Source organism: Neomonachus schauinslandi, chromosome 7 (assembly GCF_002201575.2).
Source record: "Neomonachus schauinslandi chromosome 7, ASM220157v2, whole genome shotgun sequence".
In the NCBI taxonomy this organism is placed as follows: domain Eukaryota; kingdom Metazoa; phylum Chordata; class Mammalia; order Carnivora; family Phocidae; genus Neomonachus; species Neomonachus schauinslandi.
This window is the reverse complement of record NC_058409.1, coordinates 82,987,598-83,008,224: the sequence shown is the minus strand read 5'-3', so window position 1 is coordinate 83,008,224 and position 20,627 is coordinate 82,987,598. Positions and strand designations below refer to the sequence as shown.

At 37.1% G+C, this 20,627-nt stretch overlaps 1 protein-coding gene across 1 annotated transcript in view; it reads right to left on the bottom strand.

The window, feature by feature from the left end:
* MAN2A1 (mannosidase alpha class 2A member 1) overlaps window positions 1-20,627 on the bottom strand; it is a 166,283-nt gene that overhangs the window by 33,131 nt on the left and 112,525 nt on the right. Inside the window, exons 13-16 of the mRNA XM_021701469.1 lie at window positions 12,318-12,483; window positions 10,775-10,993; window positions 9,888-10,010; window positions 6,248-6,362 (exon numbers count right to left, since the gene is read on the bottom strand). Of these exons, the coding sequence (XP_021557144.1) occupies window positions 6,248-6,362; window positions 9,888-10,010; window positions 10,775-10,993; window positions 12,318-12,483 (623 nt within the window). The remainder of the gene's footprint in view (window positions 1-6,247; window positions 6,363-9,887; window positions 10,011-10,774; window positions 10,994-12,317; window positions 12,484-20,627) is intronic.

Sequence of the window (20,627 nt, the reverse complement as noted above, 5' to 3'; positions counted from 1 at the left end):
ATTTTTTAAATGTATAAAAACTAGATGCCAACTTAAATATATGTAGTAGTTTTTCAAATTCTAATAGGAACAAAGGAGTCTGATTAAAAAAAACCCCACTTCACGCTTTGTAATGTTCTTTCCCTCCTTTCTGCCTATATAAATGACATTTCTCTAAGACATAGCATCTCAACAGCTCACTTCCTTTATCAAATCTTCCCCAACACCCCCAACCCTCAATGGCTACTGTCTTTTGTAACACTTATGTCTAATTCATCTGGCCCACATCCTCTTTTTTTTTTTTTTAAGTAGACTCCACACCCAGCACGGAGCCCAATGTGGGGCTTGAACTCACAACCCCTAAGATCAAGACCTGAGCTGAGATCAAGAGTCAGATGCCTAACTGACGGAACCACCCAGGTGCCCAAAGCCTACACAACCTCTTAAGGAGACACAACACTTAATATGCGCCAGGCTTTATGTATATTAACTCAGTTAATCTTCCAACACTTCTGTGAGGTGGACTCTATTATTGTCACCTTTTTCAGTATGACAAAACCAAGGACAGAGAGGTAATAACTTGCGCAAGGTCAAGCAGCTAGCTAGTAAGCGGCAGAGCTGGGATAGGAGCTGGAGATGACATGCAGGTGCATGGACTCTGGAGTCTGAGCTCTTAACCACCATACTCCCCCTATATTTCCCATCCCCCTGCCCTTCATCTGAGTTTAGTACAACACTTATTTGTGGGGGAGGATGCTTCCCTGCTAAGAAGCTATGCTTTCAACACAGCAGCTGCTGTCAAAGAGCCCCCAAGATAACCTCTGAGTTCTCAATTTGTGTAGCCAGAATGTGCTTATAGTCCCTTAAAATAACCTCCTCTTTCATGCCTGTAGGGAATAATCAGATTCGACACATAGCTACTTATTTCAATTTTTAAAAGTTCCAATTAACAGGAAAGAAAAATCCTTAGCAGTCAATTGCATATTGTGGTATTCCAAAAATGTTTGAATTACCTAAGTCTGCCTAGCCATAACTTACTTAATGCTTTTTACTCTTAAACTAAATATGGAATGCAGTCCTGGGAAAAAAATGAGAGATTGATTGCAAACCATTTTAATATCCTCATGAATCTTTTTATGGAAATAAAAACAACTTCAGTGAAGCTCTGAGACCTTGTTTACAAGGAGGACTCCAGGGATGGAAGGCCCAGATTCAACCATCCTTAGAAGATGAATTTAGGAGCAAGGAGTTAAGCACAACAGAGACTTTATGTAATACTAAGTTTTGTGAAGACTCTTTAATGGTTATACCTAATTGGCCATCTATCTAGTCTTTCTACAGTTTAAGAAACTGAGTCCGTAAGAAATCTAAGGACAAACTCAAGGTCACTCTGGTTGGCTTCAAGGCACAACTAAGGATTCAGATCTCTAATTCCCAGTGTGACTCTCTTATGTGTTTAACTAGATGAAGTTCATTTTGACTTTCTAAAAGTCAAGGGTCATGTTATGAATCCAATCACATTACATATTCAAAACAGAGAAAAACTAAGCGACCTCTTTTTGAATGCTAAATGTGCCCATGCAAGGAAATTACTCAGTCATTGCAGCCAAAGGAAAGTCTTTTCTTCCATACTTTTTGACGGCAGTTCATTACATTTTACCTCCAGGCTACTTGCTTTCTTTTAGCAAGATCCATTACATATAGTACTTTCATAGTATGTTGGTGGAAAATAGGCAAAAGTATTGCATTTAGATATTTCTCTTAAGGGTTGAAACATGGTTTACACACATACTCATTCATTCACAAACACTCGCCTAGGAGAACGTAGTCCTGGGGCGGAGAGGCGGGGGGAAGCTTGAAGGTATATATTTTAACCGATCTGGAACCTGAACCTTGTGCTAGTGAAAATGTACAGGACACACTGGTAACCCATAGCAACCTCATTCTTCAAAGTAGCTGTTGATGTCAAAAAACTAGGGCACCAAAGTCTAATAATTACAACTCCAAAGACAAATGAAGCCACAGCTAGCAAATGTCACTTACTGATCATGATGTCACTGCAAGGTATGCACTTGTTGTGATGAAACAAATATAACGTAAGGGGATACGGGGGCTTCTGCCTGTATCACATTCTATCTTCCAAATCAAGATTAACAAAAAAAAGCTAAAGTAGCCTTAGTGACACGAAAAGCTTCAATTTAATGAAAGATAATTATAGTATAAGAAAAATTAATCCTCACTTCTCCCATCTTTTCCTCCAGAAAAATGTTATTTTCTACAAACTAAATATAATCTTTGGGGAAAAAAAAAAAAAGTTCCAAAAGGGCATTTCATTAAATTATGGGTGCTACAAAATGGATTTCTTATTTAACCTGATAGAAGGCGATACATTGTGTTGCATTAGAAATCTTTCAAATCCCTCTGATCTTGTAGAGCTTTTAAAGCTAGTGAGCACAAGATTTCCTCTAATTTAATATTTCTAGAAAAGTTTTGAATGTAATGTTTGAACAATAATGAAAAGAAACACAAGAGTGTTTTTTAATAGCTTAAATGATGTTAAGAGAGGACTCTAAACTGCACCTCCGACCATTTTCAGAATCTGGAGAGAAAACAAATAGACACTAAAACTTAAATATAAAACACCAAGAAAAAAACAAAAAACAAAAAAACAAAGTTGGTTGAACCTACGCCTCCCAACTCAGTTTGTTGCAAAATCAATGATGACCACACAGTTTTTATAATCTGGGAAGTGCTGTTTGATTTCTGTTCTTGCTTTTGTTTTCTCTCAAAGCTTAACTGAGGCCAAAGGTTACTTTGGGGAGAAAACGGTCAAAGAGTAACTAAAATAGAGACTGAGGAATTTAAGGATACTTTATCAGGTTTGTATCACTTTAGTTTTTTTAAAAGAATATTTCAAGTAAACTGAATTTGAAACATTTAATATAGACTCTCAATAAAGACAGATATTCCATAATATCAACTCTTTCTGTTTCTTTATCCTTGTTGCTGAGAGGTAATAAAATCTTTTGTATAATTAATGGTTTAGTAACCTAATACAATTATAGTACCTAATCATAAAATATTAATAGTTTCTCTCCCCCAAGCCCCATTTTTTTCTGGCTCATAAATTTGGTACTAACAACAAACAGGCTCTATTCATTAATACTCATCCGAATAACTGCATCTGGTCAGTTTATTTAAAGGGGGCACAATTAGCATATATCCAAAGACAATTTAGAAAGTTAAATTTGAAAGTAGGTATTTACGTTCTTTCAAGAAATATTAAACACAAGCCACTCGACAAAAGCATGGAAGTTGGCTGATGTTTTCTCTATACCTAAGACGAAAAGCTATATCCTGTCCATGGATTTTGATCAATTGCCCAGATACCTGGTTTACATGAGGCCGAAGTTTAAAACACCGAAGAGCTTTCAAGTATTTCACAGTATGGCTGCTTTGGTGCAGCATAACCAGACCCCATTCAGGCACTTTGAACTCGTCGACATCCAAACACCCTGAAGACCTCACATCTCTTCCTTAGGTTTCGACCAGTGATTTAATTAAAACCCCAATGAGCCAGGATCCAGACAACCTGAGCTTTCATGCACCGGTATGTGAAAGAAAACGACAGATGGAGGGAGGGTCAGGAAGGCGACTGAGAAGAGGCTCTCTCTCCAGAACAGGGCTTATTTTTTCCAAGAGGGAGATTTGTTGAGAGGGGCTCAGATACAAACATAGAAGGATGTATAGTTTGGATGAAAGCCTTTCAGGTGAACTGGTATCTCCATCTCCCACCGATTGCTTTCATGTTGGAAAAAAACAAAAAATATAAACACTCTGGGCTTGAGAGAGCAAAAATAAAGATTGCTATGTCACTTCGAATGGTTATACACGCTGGTTTCAGGTTCAATCCAAGCCAAGAACAGTAAAACCCATCTGGAGAAGCACTCTAAGTTAACTTCACATTATACCTAACTTATTTATCTGTCGTTTCCCACCAACTTCTGAAGCTTTCTGCTTTCAAGCTACAGAAATCTCATCCAAATGCTTCACCCTGTTTATTCCACCCATTGTGACATCCAGAGGCAATTCGAGGTCTGTATTCTTATTTTATTATTATTATTACTTTTGTTATGCTAATACTCTAAGCGTCCAGTTGAGAACAACTTCTCTTTCTTAACTGACCAATCCACTGGCATTGTCACCTTGGAGGGCTGGGAGGCAGTTAAATCTTGGTGGTTCCTGGTTCTGCAAAGGGGCTACTAGTCAGCCATTGGGCATTTTGGACTGCTCAGCTGGGGAGAAGGAAAGAGGAGAAAAGAAAAGCTTTTAGGGCCTGGTAAATGCATGTTTGTTGGGTTGAGTACACAGGCAAGTCAGAGCCTATTAATTTCCAAATCAACCACTGGGATATGACGGCAAACTAAGCTTATAGTCACAGTAGCAGAAGAGGGCCCTCTAATTTACGGAAACCATCCTCTGTGATGAGCTCCAGATCCCCTGGACAACCTGCGAAAACTCTGAGGCTGCAGTGATGGTGACAGACTCATTTAAACAAAAAGCAAAAGCAATTAAGCAAACGGACTTGACTGAGAAGTAGGAATTCTCTGGCGAGCTGCTTCAGCATTAACTCTGACACACAGCCTACCTCCTAAGTAGACCTAAGGAAAAACAACAGTAAACCATGCTTGATGACACAGGTCTGGGCCAAAGTGGCGGCCATGCTGTACTCAAGGAAGAAACATTCCATTACAAGCAATAGTTTTTTAAGCAAATCTAAAAGCAGATAAGCACATCTCCTGTGTGATGGGGATGCTACTTTCTACCCATAAAATGAAACCTCTGGCCGTAGCTGAAGGTGTAATTTTAGAGCTCTCAGAGATGTTGAACAATGGCTTATGCAAGAGTAGAAAAGGATGGTCAAAAATATTGTTTGACTTACTAGAGATTTTAGAAAACTCAATAAAAGATTATTTCAGAAGCACAGACTTTCTTGTAGGTAGCAAAGTGAACATTCCCTGAACACAGTACCCTTTGCTTCCCCACAAAACCCAAAAAGCAAACAGTGCCTGCCCATATATTTTATCATTAGTTTTCAAACGCTATATTATCTACTGGTATAAAGATTCAAGGAAACAATATTTCCTTTTCTAACTTTTTCAGCCTAGCTAACAGCAAAGAAGAATCTAAAGTGGCATTTTTATGAGGTCCTTTTCTAAGAGAGTTGATACCATGGTTAAGTGGTCTGGTTACTAGGATTAAATTTGTGGTTGGAAAAGTACTCCATTCTAAAAAAAGTGAATTCAACACGAACCAACATAAATGTGCAACTCTGAGGGTGTCTGGGAGCCACGGCTCCATCCAAATCCTAAGGAAGGACAAGAACCACTGCCCATGGTTAAGTCCCTAAGAGGATTAAAAGCCTATTTACTGTCATTTGGTTGATAAAGATGCTGCTCATCAGTCCCATCCTAAAAGCAATAAACAATCGCCCGATTTTATACTCTCCCAGGTAAAGACTTGTAAACAAAAAGAACTAGTAACGAACGTTTTTCTTAAAAGAAAGTTAAATTCCAGTAACACCTGCTATTGTAATACATTCCATATTTAAGGCAGGCCATACGTGGGGGGTGTGTGTGCATGTCAGAGACGGTCAATGATCTACTAACTGAAAGCCGTATTTGACAGAATTCCCATTTTGTAAAATTAAAACAACAACAAAAAACCCCACTGTTTTTAGATCTTAGAAATAAAGATTCCAATTAATGAACTCATGACCAAGACAAATATTATGAGAGGTAAGAGGAGATATATATAGGGAAAGAACATACATATGTAGAGTTAAATGTTTTACCATTTCTGATTATCAAAAGGCTAAGTATATTTTTAAACCACACAGTGAGTATAATGACAAGTTTAGGAAAGACTACCATAAATACCATGTTCAAAAACCAATTGCTCCATGAGAAGCGATGAACTCTGAGAAACAAACTGAGGGTTCTGGAGGGGAAGGGGGTGGGGGGATGGGTTAGCCTGGTGATGGGTATTAAAGAGGGCACGTTCCGCATGGAGCACTGGGTGCTATACGCAAACAATGAATCATGGAACACTACATCAAAAACTAGTGATGTAATGTATGGTGATTAACATAACATAATAAAAAAAAAAACACAAAAAAACCCCCAATTGCTAGTTTATTAAAAACGACACACAAAGAATTCCAGAACCAGTGTACATGTTTCACAGCTATGCTGCTTTGTTTTCTTACCTTGGATGTTGTACAGTCGGACTCTATGGGTAATATGTTCCAAAAAGCAAGTCACGTCTGAGTAAAACCTTCCATGTTGCACTCTGACAAAGGGCAGTGTTGTGTAAACATAAGGCTGAGGAGGAAATGACATTTTTAAGAAAAAATTTCAGCTTTTAACTTTTCCAAGGGATGTTTATTATCATTTCCCAAATGGCAAATACATACCACCTGATATTTGCAATCTCAAGTGAAAACAAAACCTTACAAGGTATCAGAACAGGCGCATGCTATAAAAATGGAGTATAAGGTTTTTCATTAGACAAAAAGTGCTGAAAATAGAAAATAAAAATGTTTACAACTTGACTGGCCTAGATGATCTACAAACATTCCTCCCAGCTATAAAAATTTCTAATTAAAACCCTTCTATATTGTCCATGTGCTATTTATTAGAAATACCATTCATTCTACAACAGTGACATTTTCCCAGGCAAACATCTATTATAACCGTGGCCCCCTAATGTTCAGGGGTCGGGCAGGTGGCAAGGATGACCACAGGGAGTCATCTAAGCAAACAGAAAGCAGGATTCAGAGAATTGCTTAATCACAGTTAGGTTTACTAGTCTATAAAACACACTGCCCTTTTACTAGAAAGAACTAGCTGAATATAAAGCAAATTTACAAACTTGAAAAAACTATGGCAACCACTGGTTTAAGGTTTCGTCATTTCAAATCTAGTTGTCAAGAAAAATCAGGAACAGAACATAACTTCTGTGACATAGGAACACATTGAAAGCATTTATGAAGAATTATATTTTCTCTCTCTTTTTTTTTGAAGGAATTATATTTTCTTAAGCATTACAGGCTGCAGAAGCTCAACCATGGCATGACGAGCTAGGCTTGCATTGCGAACTACTTAAGTAGCATCAGATTTTCAGAACTGTGCAATTTTCTTCCAAATGTACCTCTCTGGTTCTAGAAAAAATATTCTGAAATTAATATAATGCATTAAGAGTTTACAAAGTTCTTGGACCTAATTTTACCATATAGCTAAAAAGTAAGGGAAGAAGATGAAAGCTGGCATGGGGATTTCTGGGCTCCTACCTGTTTCTGATGCACCCACCTGCCTCCCTGATAGTCTTTTATTTTCTCTTTGTAAATATATGATAATTCTCTTGGTTTTTTAATTTAATATTAGAGCTATTTAAAGATAGAATAATTTTAAATAAATTAGTCACAATTGTCCATGCATAATATTCCATAAGTTGCTATTTTTCATTTTTTCTTTAGTATAAGAACAGTCAATCAAAACCAAATTCCTGGGGTGCCTGGGTGGCTCAGTCAGTTAAGCGTCTGCCTTTGGCTGGGGTTATGATCCCAGGTTCCTGGAATCAAGCCCCACATCGGTCTCCCTGCTGAGCAGGGAGCCTGCTTCTCTCTCTCCCTCTGCTGCTCCCCTTGCTTGTGCCCTCTCTCTGACTCTCTCAAATAAATAAATAAAAATCTTAAAAAAAAAAAAATCCCCCAAACCCAAATTCTTGTCCAAGTGAGAACAGACTGATACAGCTTATACTTAGGATCCACTACCCTTCCTAGAACGGCTACTATGAGCTGTAGTTTACCTTTAATTCCTCACTGATTAAAAAAAAATCGAAACAACAAAAAACTAGACTCCTTAGAACGGTCAATGCTATTCTATTTGGGGCGCCTGGGTGGCTCAGTCGTTAAGCGTCTGCCTTCAGCTCAGGTCATGGTCCCGGGGTCCTGGGATCAAGCCCCGCATCGGGCTCCCTGCTCAGCGGGAAGCCTGCTTCTCCCTCTCCCACCCCTGCTGCTTGTGTTCCTTCTCTCTCTGTGTCTCTCTCTGTCAAATAAATAAATAAAATCTTTAAAAAAAATAAAATAAAATAAAATCTATTATTTGATTTTGGTTAACAGGTTTTTCGAAATTGAAAAACAACAGTAACTTCTGCAGGAGACAGGTTTCTAGGCAACAAAATATGGAGAATATTTAACTTATCTTGAAGTAGAGAAAACCTATATAAGTAGAAAAGCAAAGGAAGATGCTCTAAAGAAAAAAATACAGAACTGACTACACAAAAATTAAAAAAAAATACTATAACAGCATAACATAATTAAATTAAATGACACACTGATGGAACATTTTGCAGTATACAGGAAAAAGGATTAATTTTTACCATATATAAAGAATGCTTATAGATCCGTAAGTCATACCAGTAGAAAAATGGTCAAAGAACTTATACAGGAAACTCACAAAAGATATAGGAGAGAGAAATAAATGTATGAAGTTTAGCTTCCCTAATAATCACAAAAACTTAACAGTAAAATATTTTTCACCCATTATTATAGGTAAAGCTTTTGATATGGCTGATTCTCAGTGCTTGGAGTGGTATATTAGAGAGCTACTCTCAAAAATGCTGGTGGGAGCAAATATTTATGCAGTCACTTTAGAGGACAGAGAAATAGTATGTATCAAGTCTTTTTTTTTTTTTTTTAAAGGTTTTATTTATTTGACAGAGAGAAACACAGCTAGAGAGGGAACACAAGCAGGGGGAGTGGGAGAGGGAGAAGCAGGCTTCCCGCTGAGCAGGGAGCCCGATGCGGGGCTCGATCCCAGGACCCTGGGATCATGACCTGAGCCGAAGGCAGACGCTTAACAACTGAGCCACCCAGGCGCCCCAGTATGTATCAAGTCTTAAAGGCCTCATCCACTGACACAAAATGACTCTTCTAGAAAGTTATTCTCAGGAAATAATCATCACTGCATAAAAAGAATGCTACAAAGAAAGCTTACCACAATGTTACAGTAGTGAAGTATTGGGAGAAAATCTACATATGCAACAATAGGAAATTCTTTTTTTTTTTTTTTTTTTACATATATATACATTTTTGTGTGTGTGAGAACATTTAAGTTCTACTCTCTCAGCATATCATATAATACGGTGTTATCAACTACAGTCACCATGTTAGACATTGGACCCTCAGACCTTTAATCACAACAGTATATATTAAAAATGTGTTTTTGAAGAATATACCATTTGATTGTGAGCACTGTCACAACAGTGAAAATGGGGGAGAAAGGGATATGCATAGTAAGACAATAAAAAATACATCAAAATGTTGGCAGTGGTTTGCATGGCCTTTGGAATAGTTGGTAAATTTTATTGTTTTCTTCAGTTTTCTGCATTTTCAAAAATGTGCCAAATTTGTATATATTACAAATTATACCTTTACAGTCAAGGGGAGGGAAAATTTTTTTTTGTTTTTTAAAGTGCTGAAAGTTAAGGAGAAAAATGGCCCATTGGGCAATTTATTTTTCTCCTATGGCTAGATAATTTGTCTCTGTATATATGCTGTGCCACACAGAACACCACAATAGCACCTGAACCCTCCAACAAATCTGGCTTCTTTCCATGGAGAGCAACTGTTCATTGTAGCACCTTAATGAATTCCAACCCTGAAAAATTATTTGTTTACCTAACACTCACGACTACCAATTGCCAAGTGTCAATAAGGAAATATAATAGTGGAACCAACTCATCTATACCTAACAGATGACAAAATAATGAGATGAACTTATTTTTTTCTTCATTACTCTTTCAATAAATGCTTATTCACAGCTCAGTTCATTGGCACTTACCTTGGCTTCCCCATCAGGTAAGAAGAGGTAGGCACCACTTTTGTCCTTTTTACTGGTGGTTCCATACCATGAAAATTGCACTTTTACTTCATGATGTTTACTGTCTTCTTTATTTATCATTTCCTAAGGATAAAAACAATGTTTAAAAGCAACTTACTATATTAAGATTTTAATGATGTTGCATCTGGTTCCATGTATATGTTGATTAAAAAAAAAACACCAAAAACACCTCAAGACAGACAGAAAAATGCCAACATTCAGCCTCTAATGTTCACGATTCTTGGATGAACACCCAAAATCTTATATTTAAAAGTATACTTTTATAGCTAATACTTAGAATTTAAAACTTTCACAATAGAAACAAAAAGTCAGAACACACTTCATTAAGGAAGAAAGAGATACACAAATTAAGAGATGTGGACCAGTGCTTCTCAAACTTTTTGTACTGAAGAAGCAGGTTTATTTTTTTATTTCCAGTATGCATGGACCAGTATTTTTGTAAAGTACAATAAGAGTGAATTACTAGAAAAATTAAATTTAAAGTGATATGCCAAATATACACTCAAATTTTTTATTATTAGATTCAGTAGGCATAAATTTATTGTGTCATTGTGCTTTCAGAGTTTCCACAAACATTTTTCGCAACCATTACAACTTCTATACTTATCTTGTGGACCAGTAACAGTTCACGGAGCAGCACTACCCACAGACCACCCTTGTTAGGAGCAAGTGGTCACAGTGGACCACATATATCAGATACATATAGCTCATCCATCCTTTCTCCCAGAGTATTTGCATCGACTTTCCCCCCTCTGCATACATAATCTGCACATATTATAATAAAAGTGATAAGCCTTCCATGAATTTGAAAACTATTCAGAACATACCTCCAAAAGCCCAGACTGATCAAACCGAAGTTTAACAAAGGAGTTCTCTAGAGTTATATCTTCTTCAGTACTTTTTACATTCTTCATGTTGAAAATTCCTTTATCTTTTACGTTACCATTATGCAGCACATACTCAGCTAAATGTGGGTCTGAACTTGCTGATTCCAAAATTCTATACACTTTCAGTCCGAGTGGTGGCATCTGCACTAGGAAGGAGATCTTTAAAAGACAGAGGAGAGAATTTTTTTAAAGAGAAATGCAATCTACTGAAAGAAAAGGATTTATACACCTACTAAGAACAACAACAAAAAAACTACCGTATTTTAAAAAGAATTTAACACTCTACTTTAAAGATGTTTTGAGAATTTATGGGTAGAGTATCCACATTTCCGTTTATCCAGGGAATCTAATAACTTCAGGTTGGTAGGACTATCAAAGGCATGAATGCTTTCATTCAATATATGAAATTATACGAGCAACCTCAATTGTCCTACGGTGCTCTTAATGGATGCTCAGAGGAGAAAATGCTTCATGAAGGTAGGAGCTTTAGGTGAACAACGATTTTTCCTAATTATCAGAACCCTTTTTATACTATGGTTTCAAGTACATTAAAAATAAAAGTGGTAAATGTAATACTATAAATATTAGGCAGGCTAACAGTGGCCATCGAATGCCTGGGGTCCAGCAGACAATGCACAAAGCACAGAGGATGCACACACACTGTAAGTCGTGACCTCTGCCTTCTAGGAGCTATTCCTCCCTTTTCTAGATAGGCTGTTTCCTGTAACATCTGACCAAAACTTCTATTATCTTCTCCTTTCTAACTAAAGGATTATGAATTTATGAAAGCAGTCAGCAATGGCCTTTAACAAGCAAAGTAATTCTCATTTAGAGTTCCTAGCTTATGGCTGCGTCTTCAGAAGTACAGTTTAACTTGCACTCGAGACTCCAAAAATTCAACTTTTCTAGTGATGCGGGGGTCCAGTTTAATATTACTTTAAGAAATTTTCTCCAAAAATGTCTATTACTTCAGGCCAGGCTTTCCACAGTTGTATCTCAGGTAAAAAGGACCTTTCTCTATTTTAGGAAGTCCTTCTTTTATGGTGTGTCACGTCACCTTTGCAATGAAACGCTGAAAGGACCTAAGTTATTTAGAAAAGGTGTTATTTATCTCAACTTCAGTGTGCATAATTGTTACTAAATTGAGTTAAACAAAAAATTTCAAAATTTTTAGGTAATGATGACTTCATTACTTCAGGAAAAAGTTCCAATACTTACAAAGATATACAATATACATGCTAATAACATACTAATAATAACATGTGATATACACACTAACGAAGATATTAGTATTCTAGGAAACACAGGATGTCTTTTCCTTTAGTGTCATTTAACTGGTCAGTTAAATCCTCTGGTATCCACAACTTTAACCACTTCACATACACCAATGTGATGACTCGAGGGGGCATGGATACATATATAAACTACATACTGGCTATGCTTTTTTAATGGTGCCTCTTTAAGTTCTATGGCAAAAACGTACCTCATAGGCTGTCTGTGAAATAGTAGTTGCTGTATTCCAAACTGCACTCATCTGAATTTCCACAGGCTTTCCGGAAGCAGAAGACACTTGTGCTGTGGGGGAACTTACATAGACTGAGACCACTGAGATTCGGTCTTGTTCTGAAGGATTACAGACCACAAGATACCTGCAAAAACAGCTGCTTCACTACTCGGGTCTTAAAACAGTATTTCTACCTCTTTTACACTATGTGTAAGGACTCAGCTTGTAGACATAGAGTCAACACACGGAGAGGACTTATAAGGAACATTCTGTAAAATTTTTGGAGAACACGCAATTTCATCACAAATAACACACACTACAAAGGGTAATGAAATAATGATTCACTTTCTAAGAATAAAATGTTATACAAATGGAAGACATTAATAGAACTATAATAAAGTTATTTCCATGGCCCAGAAAATGACCTATATAACACATGGTTTTATTAGCCTTTCTAAAATAATCAGCTTGATACAACTAATCTCCTGATCCCTGCCTAAGCTCGCTGAGTAAGAAAACACATACATTGCCTATTTGTACTTTAGCCACAATTAATTTCAATTAAAATCCTGACATTCATTTTAAAAGACAACAAAAATGTATGGCTATCCATGCAGAATCACACATTTATTTTATATACATGGGGTCCTTATTCCCCAAGAGAGTTGGTTCTGGAAAAAAGATCATTTGAAGTAACTCCACTTAAAAAAGGGGTTAAAATTTTATAACAAATAGTGCTAAAAAAGATTTGACTGGGCCTAGCTAGAAAAAGGACAACACACACTATTAAAATAAGTTTAGACAATTATTTAAAACTACATGCAATTCTTAGAATGAGCAAAAAATGAATGAACTGGAGTTTCTGGCAGACTTTTCCCAACAATATTTTATATTAGCACATTATGACACCTTCACGCATTTAATTTTTATAGGATGGTTTTAAACATAACTACATTTGTAAAAATATTCAAGGACTTCATCGTTTTTCCTAAAGTCCTCTTCTTAATTTCTTTGATATTCAAAGAATTCTTAGTTGGAGATCCTCACTGTTTCATGGCTTTGCCTGTGAGCAGAAATGTTCTAGACCATCATATCACAGACTTCATGAAACAGAGTCTTTGAAAGATTTATGATTTTACTTTATGATCAATTTGAATCAGATTATCTTCAAATAAATCAAAAGATATTTCAAAGAGGATGTTTGAATAATATAACTCACTGATTCATTAGTGAATATTTTCTTGATTGAAATATTTTGGTTTCCTATACAATTCTGTAACTGCAGGACCACAGAACTGAATAGTCAAATAGCAACCCCATCTCCCCCTGACCCATAGCAGCTACATCAAAGATGGCAGACACCAGCTAGTATTGTGTATTTAGTGCATTAGAAAGCGTAGTCGTGCTCTTTTATTCTACGTGTGTTCTGTGTATTTCAATTGCATTGCAAATCGCATAAGAAGTAAAATTAATACCTGCAGTGGTCAAAACTAAAGTGAAGGACAACAGGAAAACACAAAAGAAAAGAAAGAGCATGTAGCATAAAATCTATAAAATGTTTGACTTATAAAGGGTTTATCGGGAGAAGCTCTTATGATAGAAATAGTATTCTGAGATACCAAAAGCGACAACACAGCAATAAAAATGTCTCTAATTCCTAATGGCTTATAGTATGCATCAGGATCACACAACCTAGCTTACACCACTTATGTTCACCGAGATTCCATAGATGTGCGAGAGAAGAGTGGCTGAAGCTGTGTAGTCAAAAACGTATTTACAAAGGACACTGAAGTCTTGACATACTGGGTAAAACCCTATTTTATCCACAGAAGCAATTCTAAAGGATAGTGAGGGCAATGCTTAACAGACTTACCTGAGGGATCTGCCAACCTATTGGTGCCCTCCTACTGCCCTCTACCAGCGCTTACATGTCACCTGACTTGTCCCATCACAAACACAACTGCCAGGATTCATTGTTACCAGCAAGACAATACTATATTCCTAATGTGCAACGTGGAGAAGAAAAACAGTTGAGGATCACCTATCCTCAGCACCAAAGATGTTTAAGCCAGCATCCCAGAAATGAGTGATTTACTGCTTAACCCCATGTTCCCAGAGGCTTAGAGATAATATGGTCTGAAGACTCAGGCCAGTATCCTGATTCTGCAGAAGCCCTGAGGCACATCCAGGTACTGAGCCTAGAATTCCTACTGGCAGGTTCGTTGGATGCTCTACTACACAGGTCTAGTCATAAGGGCTCTGATAATAAAATGTAACATGTGCCCAAGCAATAAATTAGGTAATAAGCATCCAGAACACAGATTCCTTCCCATGTCCCATAGGGGAAAAAGATTCACATTTAAAGCAAATAATAATTTTAACCATACATTTAGTTTTATATAATATTAAATCACTTTTTATAATAAGCTGTGAACTAGGTTCTGTTTTGTTTCATTTTAGTAGCTAATTAGTACGTGACCATAATGATGTTTCTACTGTACTGAATGATTATATAATTATCATGCCAGGGATCTGTTCAAAAATGGAATGTGTAGAGTATATAATGAGTACAATGCTGCACTAAGAAAATCATTTTTTTTAACATAATTAGAGATTCACACCATGTTCTTCAAGCGCACCACAGCATAAATTTACCTGACATACACACAACTCTCATCTACATACATTTTAAGTAGAGTACAGAGAAAGGAGAATCACATATGAAATATTTTCCTTTGGAAATAAGTACACAATCAAAAATTAATTAAATGTTCATTTTTATTATGTTTGGTAGTCAAATATTTGTTATACTGCCAACATCCCTAAACAGGAGTCCATTTAAACCCATCAGCTGTGAATGAAACCAACAGGTTTCAATATCCTAAATATCAAACTCAGTTACTGAAAATTAATAATATCTGATTCACACTAAAGAAGAGGAGAGTAATACTTATATCCTAAAAATGGGGACAGTTAATTTCTATTTTACCTTGTAAGTAACTGTAAAGGAAGCTCCGAACTTGTTCCCCCTCGATTTTCCCATTTACATTAGCTTCCTCCTGTCATCTATCACCAGGTCACATCCAGCCTTCTCGTTCTCATTACGACACTAGCCCCCTTAACCTGGGGTTACAGCAATGATCTCAATTCTCTGTGTACAAGGAACAACCCTCACCTCACAGAGGCAAAGCATTCATATGCTACCTGCCCATCAAATTAGGTGACAGACTATGATCTACTCTGAGAGAAGAATGAAAGGACATCTACATGCTTTATGACAAATTGGGAATCATTTTATGGAAGAACTAGAATTCCATCATAAATGTGGTTCTGTCCTTGAAGACTCTATCGAGGATGAGTATATTTAGAATTCCTTCATCCCTTTTGTAGAAATGATTCATGCCATGTTAAAAAAGATGACTGTGGCACTCTCTCTTTAAGGCAAATCTAATTCGTGCCAACTCTGAACAAGAGTCTAGGAGCACATGGACCTCCTTCTAGGACTGGATGAAGGGCAGAGTGGAAGGAGTATGCCTCATGGTCAGAGTGACGTTGGAGTTATCACTTAGCATGCTTCCTGTCTGTGCAGCCCAGCCCTTGGGCCTGTACAGGCAACTTATAAGGTACAGCCTTTCATCTTTCCCACTGAACAGGTAGGAAACTGAGGTTAGGTATGCAGGTAAGACTCGCCCAGCAAAAAAGTGCCATAATAAGGCTTTGAACTTGACCTTACCCCCTTGGCCATCTTCTTAATCATTTTACTCACAGGTCAAGCTCATTAAGTACCTTTTTGACAACTGGGCTTTCCTGTAGAAATTTCCTTAGTTCCAAATTCATATGTGGAGAATTTTCTTTCCTCACTGATGCCAAAGATCCTCATGGAGCCTCTTTCTTTGGGATTCACAGAAAGCTATTTGCATTTCAATATATTATATTTGTAAAAGAAAATTTATAAACTGGAACACTGGAACAGAAAAAATCTTGCAATATATACTAAGGAGCTGATCTTATGACCTCACGACATGAGGTAAACAAAACACTATTCAAGGAAAACATTTAAAAAGCATTACATATATTTAAGACTGTGTACGGGAGATAAAAATGAGAAGTATCTGCAAGTCCCCTTTAAGTGCAGTTTAAAATCAAGTAAGCAAACACCAGGTCATATGAAAAATCATTGTAACTTCATGTGCCTAGTGTAGTACCTGACACGGAATAACGTTCAACAAACAGTTGATAAATGAGTAATGCACAAAAATCCCACTAGGAGAATGTATCATTTATAAATATGCCTACTGGTATGGGGCTTTATAATTTTATCAGATCATTTTCATTTTGATAATTTTAATTCCACAAAAAAATGCTTTTAAGGTCGACAAGCTATATAATTAACCCCTTTCCAAAGACAGGAGAAATGACAGATCCAAGATCACAGAGAAAGTTAAGAATAAAGCAGACTAGGGCGCCTGGGTGGCTCAGTCGTTAAGCGTCTGCCTTCGGCTCAGATCATGGTCCCAGGGTCCTGGGATCGAGTCCCACATCGGGCTTCCCGCTCTGCGGGAAGCCTGCTTCTCCCTCTCCCACTCCCCCTTCTTGTGTTCCTGCTCTCGCTATGTCTCTCTCTGTTAAATAAATAAATAAAATCTTTAAAAAAAAAAAAAGAATAAAGCAGACTAGAGCTCAGTGTGTCTGATTCTTAATCAATGACAGCATAGTAAAAAAATTCATTTCAAATAAGAATATATTCATCTTCCCTAAGTAGCCTCATCAGTGGAGCATAATCTAAAGAAAAGTAGTAAACTTAGAGAATTTTCTGAATGTGGAAATATATAGATTTATATGTTTATAAAAATTTCAGTTTCTAGACTTGAAGTCTTTCTGATATAGTCCACCTAGTTTTCTCTATTTAAAACATAATGCTTACAATGGTAGTCACTAAGGGGAAAAGAATCAAGATATTAAAAACAAAAAGCCATTTTGACATATGACAGGTCTCAAAAATCACAGAGTTCTGTGATTCCTGGGTTCTGGAATCGAACAAATTCAAGCTGAAAACCCCACAACGGGCCTTAGAATTTGAGAGGCTTTGGGCAAGGTATTTCATTTCTCCAAGCCTTAATATCCTCATCTATAAAATCAGGAGATAAGACTCTTATTGGAGTTAAATGATAAAATGTTTGGAAAATCACATAGCTCAGGCCTGACACAAAGTAGAATCCCAAGAGCAATTAAATCTCTCCTTTTCCTCACAAAATCCTCCTGGCGTCCTGACCAGGGACTCTGGTACATGAATCACACTGGATGGTGGAGTGAATGTTTTAATTAACCCAGGTCACTGAGCTGCCTTAAATGCTTTTCTGTGTAAGGCATATAAAAATCTAAATGACAGAAATCAACTAAACTATGTATGTGATAACAAAGATTCCTTGAAACAAGAGTTCAGATAACATGGGAGGGGGGAAATAAACACACAGGTGCATATAATACACACATGTACAAAGTAACCACATGGTGTATGAATAATTTAAAAAGAATAAAAGGACAGAGAGAAGGATACCTGTTTTGTATAGTTACAAACTTATGACTGTGATTACATAGTCCCTGTCATGGAAGCACCTATAATCTAGAAGAGAGAGACGGAAACTGTTAAGTTCAATACAATAGGGTAGGTAATAAGACAAAGGTACGCAGAGAGCATCTTGTGACGCACACAAAAAGGTGGCAGGATGATTAAGAATCAGGAGAGTATTCAAAATAGGAAATTAATTTTACACAAAATGACTGTATATATGACAAAACTTTATTGGGAGACATAAAAATGAATAAACGGAGAGACATACTTGCCTAGGAGAGAAAAATAAAAGACTGCCAAAAAACCCCAACTATCCCAAAATTAATTCATGAATCTTACGCAATGCTAATCAAAATCTCACTGAAATCCTTTTGTTGGGACAAAGAGCAAAAAACAATTCTATATCTATAATAATAGACAGGCAAGACAAATGGTTAAACAGACACATTAAAACAATATGCCAACATTGATTCTAGATTAAAAAAATGTAGAAACATTAAAAATGATACAAGATTAGTAGAAAAAGATAAATATGTCCTCTGTGGCACAAAGGTCTCTCTAACCATAACGGTACAAAAATAGCGAAGTGAAAGGCTAGCAGAATTGGTAACAAAAGCTTAAGCATTTTCTACCTTAAAAATAAGGTTAAAGAATCCAAAAAGAAAAGAAAATCAAATTTGGGAAATTCGTAAAGTGCTCTTAGAAATCAATAGAAACATAAACGCCCAAGTAGAGAAAGTGAACCTTTTTCAACTGTCAGACTGAAGTTGAAAAATCAGGGCTGATTCAGCTTCTAGGAGACACGGCTCTCAGAGAGACGGAGGAGCTGACAGGCAAGAGCTCCACTTCTACCGGTCAACTAGAAAACCCAGAGAGATGCGGTAATTGTCTGCAGGCAACAGAGAACACTGCCAAGGGGTGCAAAGAACTTCAGAGACGTGAGCTTTCTTCTCTAGCCATTTTACCCTGAGGCATGCCAATTCTCAGCCTGAGAATGGCTGAGTTCCATGCAAAGCCTAGAGGAGGGTCACTGTGGGAGCAGAGTGGCTGAAAAGCATTTGGTGAGGACTCAGGACGCTTCAAGTATAAATGTAGCTTTCTCATCAGTACACATGGCAAATACTGGGCTGCTGTACAGAAAGGGAAGCTTAAACCCTCAACAGAAAGCTGATGAAAAGTAGAGCAGAGACATCTCATGATATTTTATGTAAAGATTGATTTACTTATTTGAAAGAGAGAGAGAGAGAGTGGGGGGGGAAGGGGCAGAAGGAGAGGGAGAGAGAATCTCAAGCAGACTCCCCTCTGAGGGCAGAGGCCAACGTGGCACTCCATCCCTGAGATCATGAGCCGAAACCAAGAGTCAGACACTCAACCAACTGAGCCACACACATGCCCCCTCATGACATTTCAGAACCTACCAGGGAGTAGGGCCCACAGAATATACAAGACTATTAGCTGAAAACTTGGAGAGCTAGATGAACAAGACATGAATTAGCCTCAGTTTAGCACAGCGCTTGATTAGAGGAAGACTGAACGCTTTCCAGAAGAAAATATTTTCTGGAGACTACATAAATTTCATACACAATGTCTACCACTTAATACAAAATTTCGAGACATCCCAAAAGACAGAGCCTCATGATTAAACACCAAGGAGAAAAAGACAAAAGAATGAGAACTACACATGCTCCAGATACTGGAGTTTAACTGATAAGACTTTTCGTAAGTAGGTGAAAGGATGAACAGTTTCACCACAGAAACTTAATATATTAAAATTAAACAGAATGAAATTCTCTAAGGAGAAATATTTGAAACTAAGAATTCTGCAGATATATTTAACAACAGAGTACATTCAGCAGAAGAGAAGTTAAACTATTAACAGGGTACTTCCTCTAGATTCTGGTATTATGAGTGAATATTCTGCAACTACTTTTTAATACTTCTGGATGTAAAACCCTCTTCTACAAAAAGTACATATTTTTAAAGTAATCAGAAAATATGACAACAACAAAAACAAGCAACTTTTTAAAAAGTAGGGCAGGGAGGGATAGCCAGGTAAAGGAAAATAGGGAAATATACTCTAGGTAGTTTGACTATCAGAATAAAAGCACAGAGACAAGAAAAAGGATGTTATTTTCAGGACATACAAGCCATCCAATACCACTAAAATCTACACAGTAAAGTGAACCTCTAAAGCACCAATATATGAGCTAGAAAGGGAGCTAAATCTCAAGTCATAGTGAGGAATGGGTGTCTTTAAATCATTATAAGGAGCACAGACCCTATTATATAAGTTACAGGGAGTGACTGGAAGGTTTAACATGGTCAGATTCATTTTGAATAGATATTTCCTGTTGCTAGGTAGAGGAAGAATTTAAGGAGTCAGGATTAAAAGCAGAAGACCAAGCAAGTAGCTATAATAACCCAGGCAGGAAAGGTGAAGACCTAAGTTACAGGAGTGGTAGAAATACAAAAAGAGGGACAAATCTGAGAAACAGGCAGGATATCTTATCAGTAGGATTTTTTGGATTCCTTGGAGAAGGCCGAGTAAAACGAGAAGAAAAAAAAAATCTACAGCTCCTGGTTTCTAGTTAGGGGGGGATAGACATGATAGTAGTGCCAATAACCAGGATTGAACACCTAAGGATGGGTAGTGGGAGGAAGTTTTAAGATGAAGGTGATAAATTCAGGTTTAGACTTCTTGAATTTGAGGTGCCTGA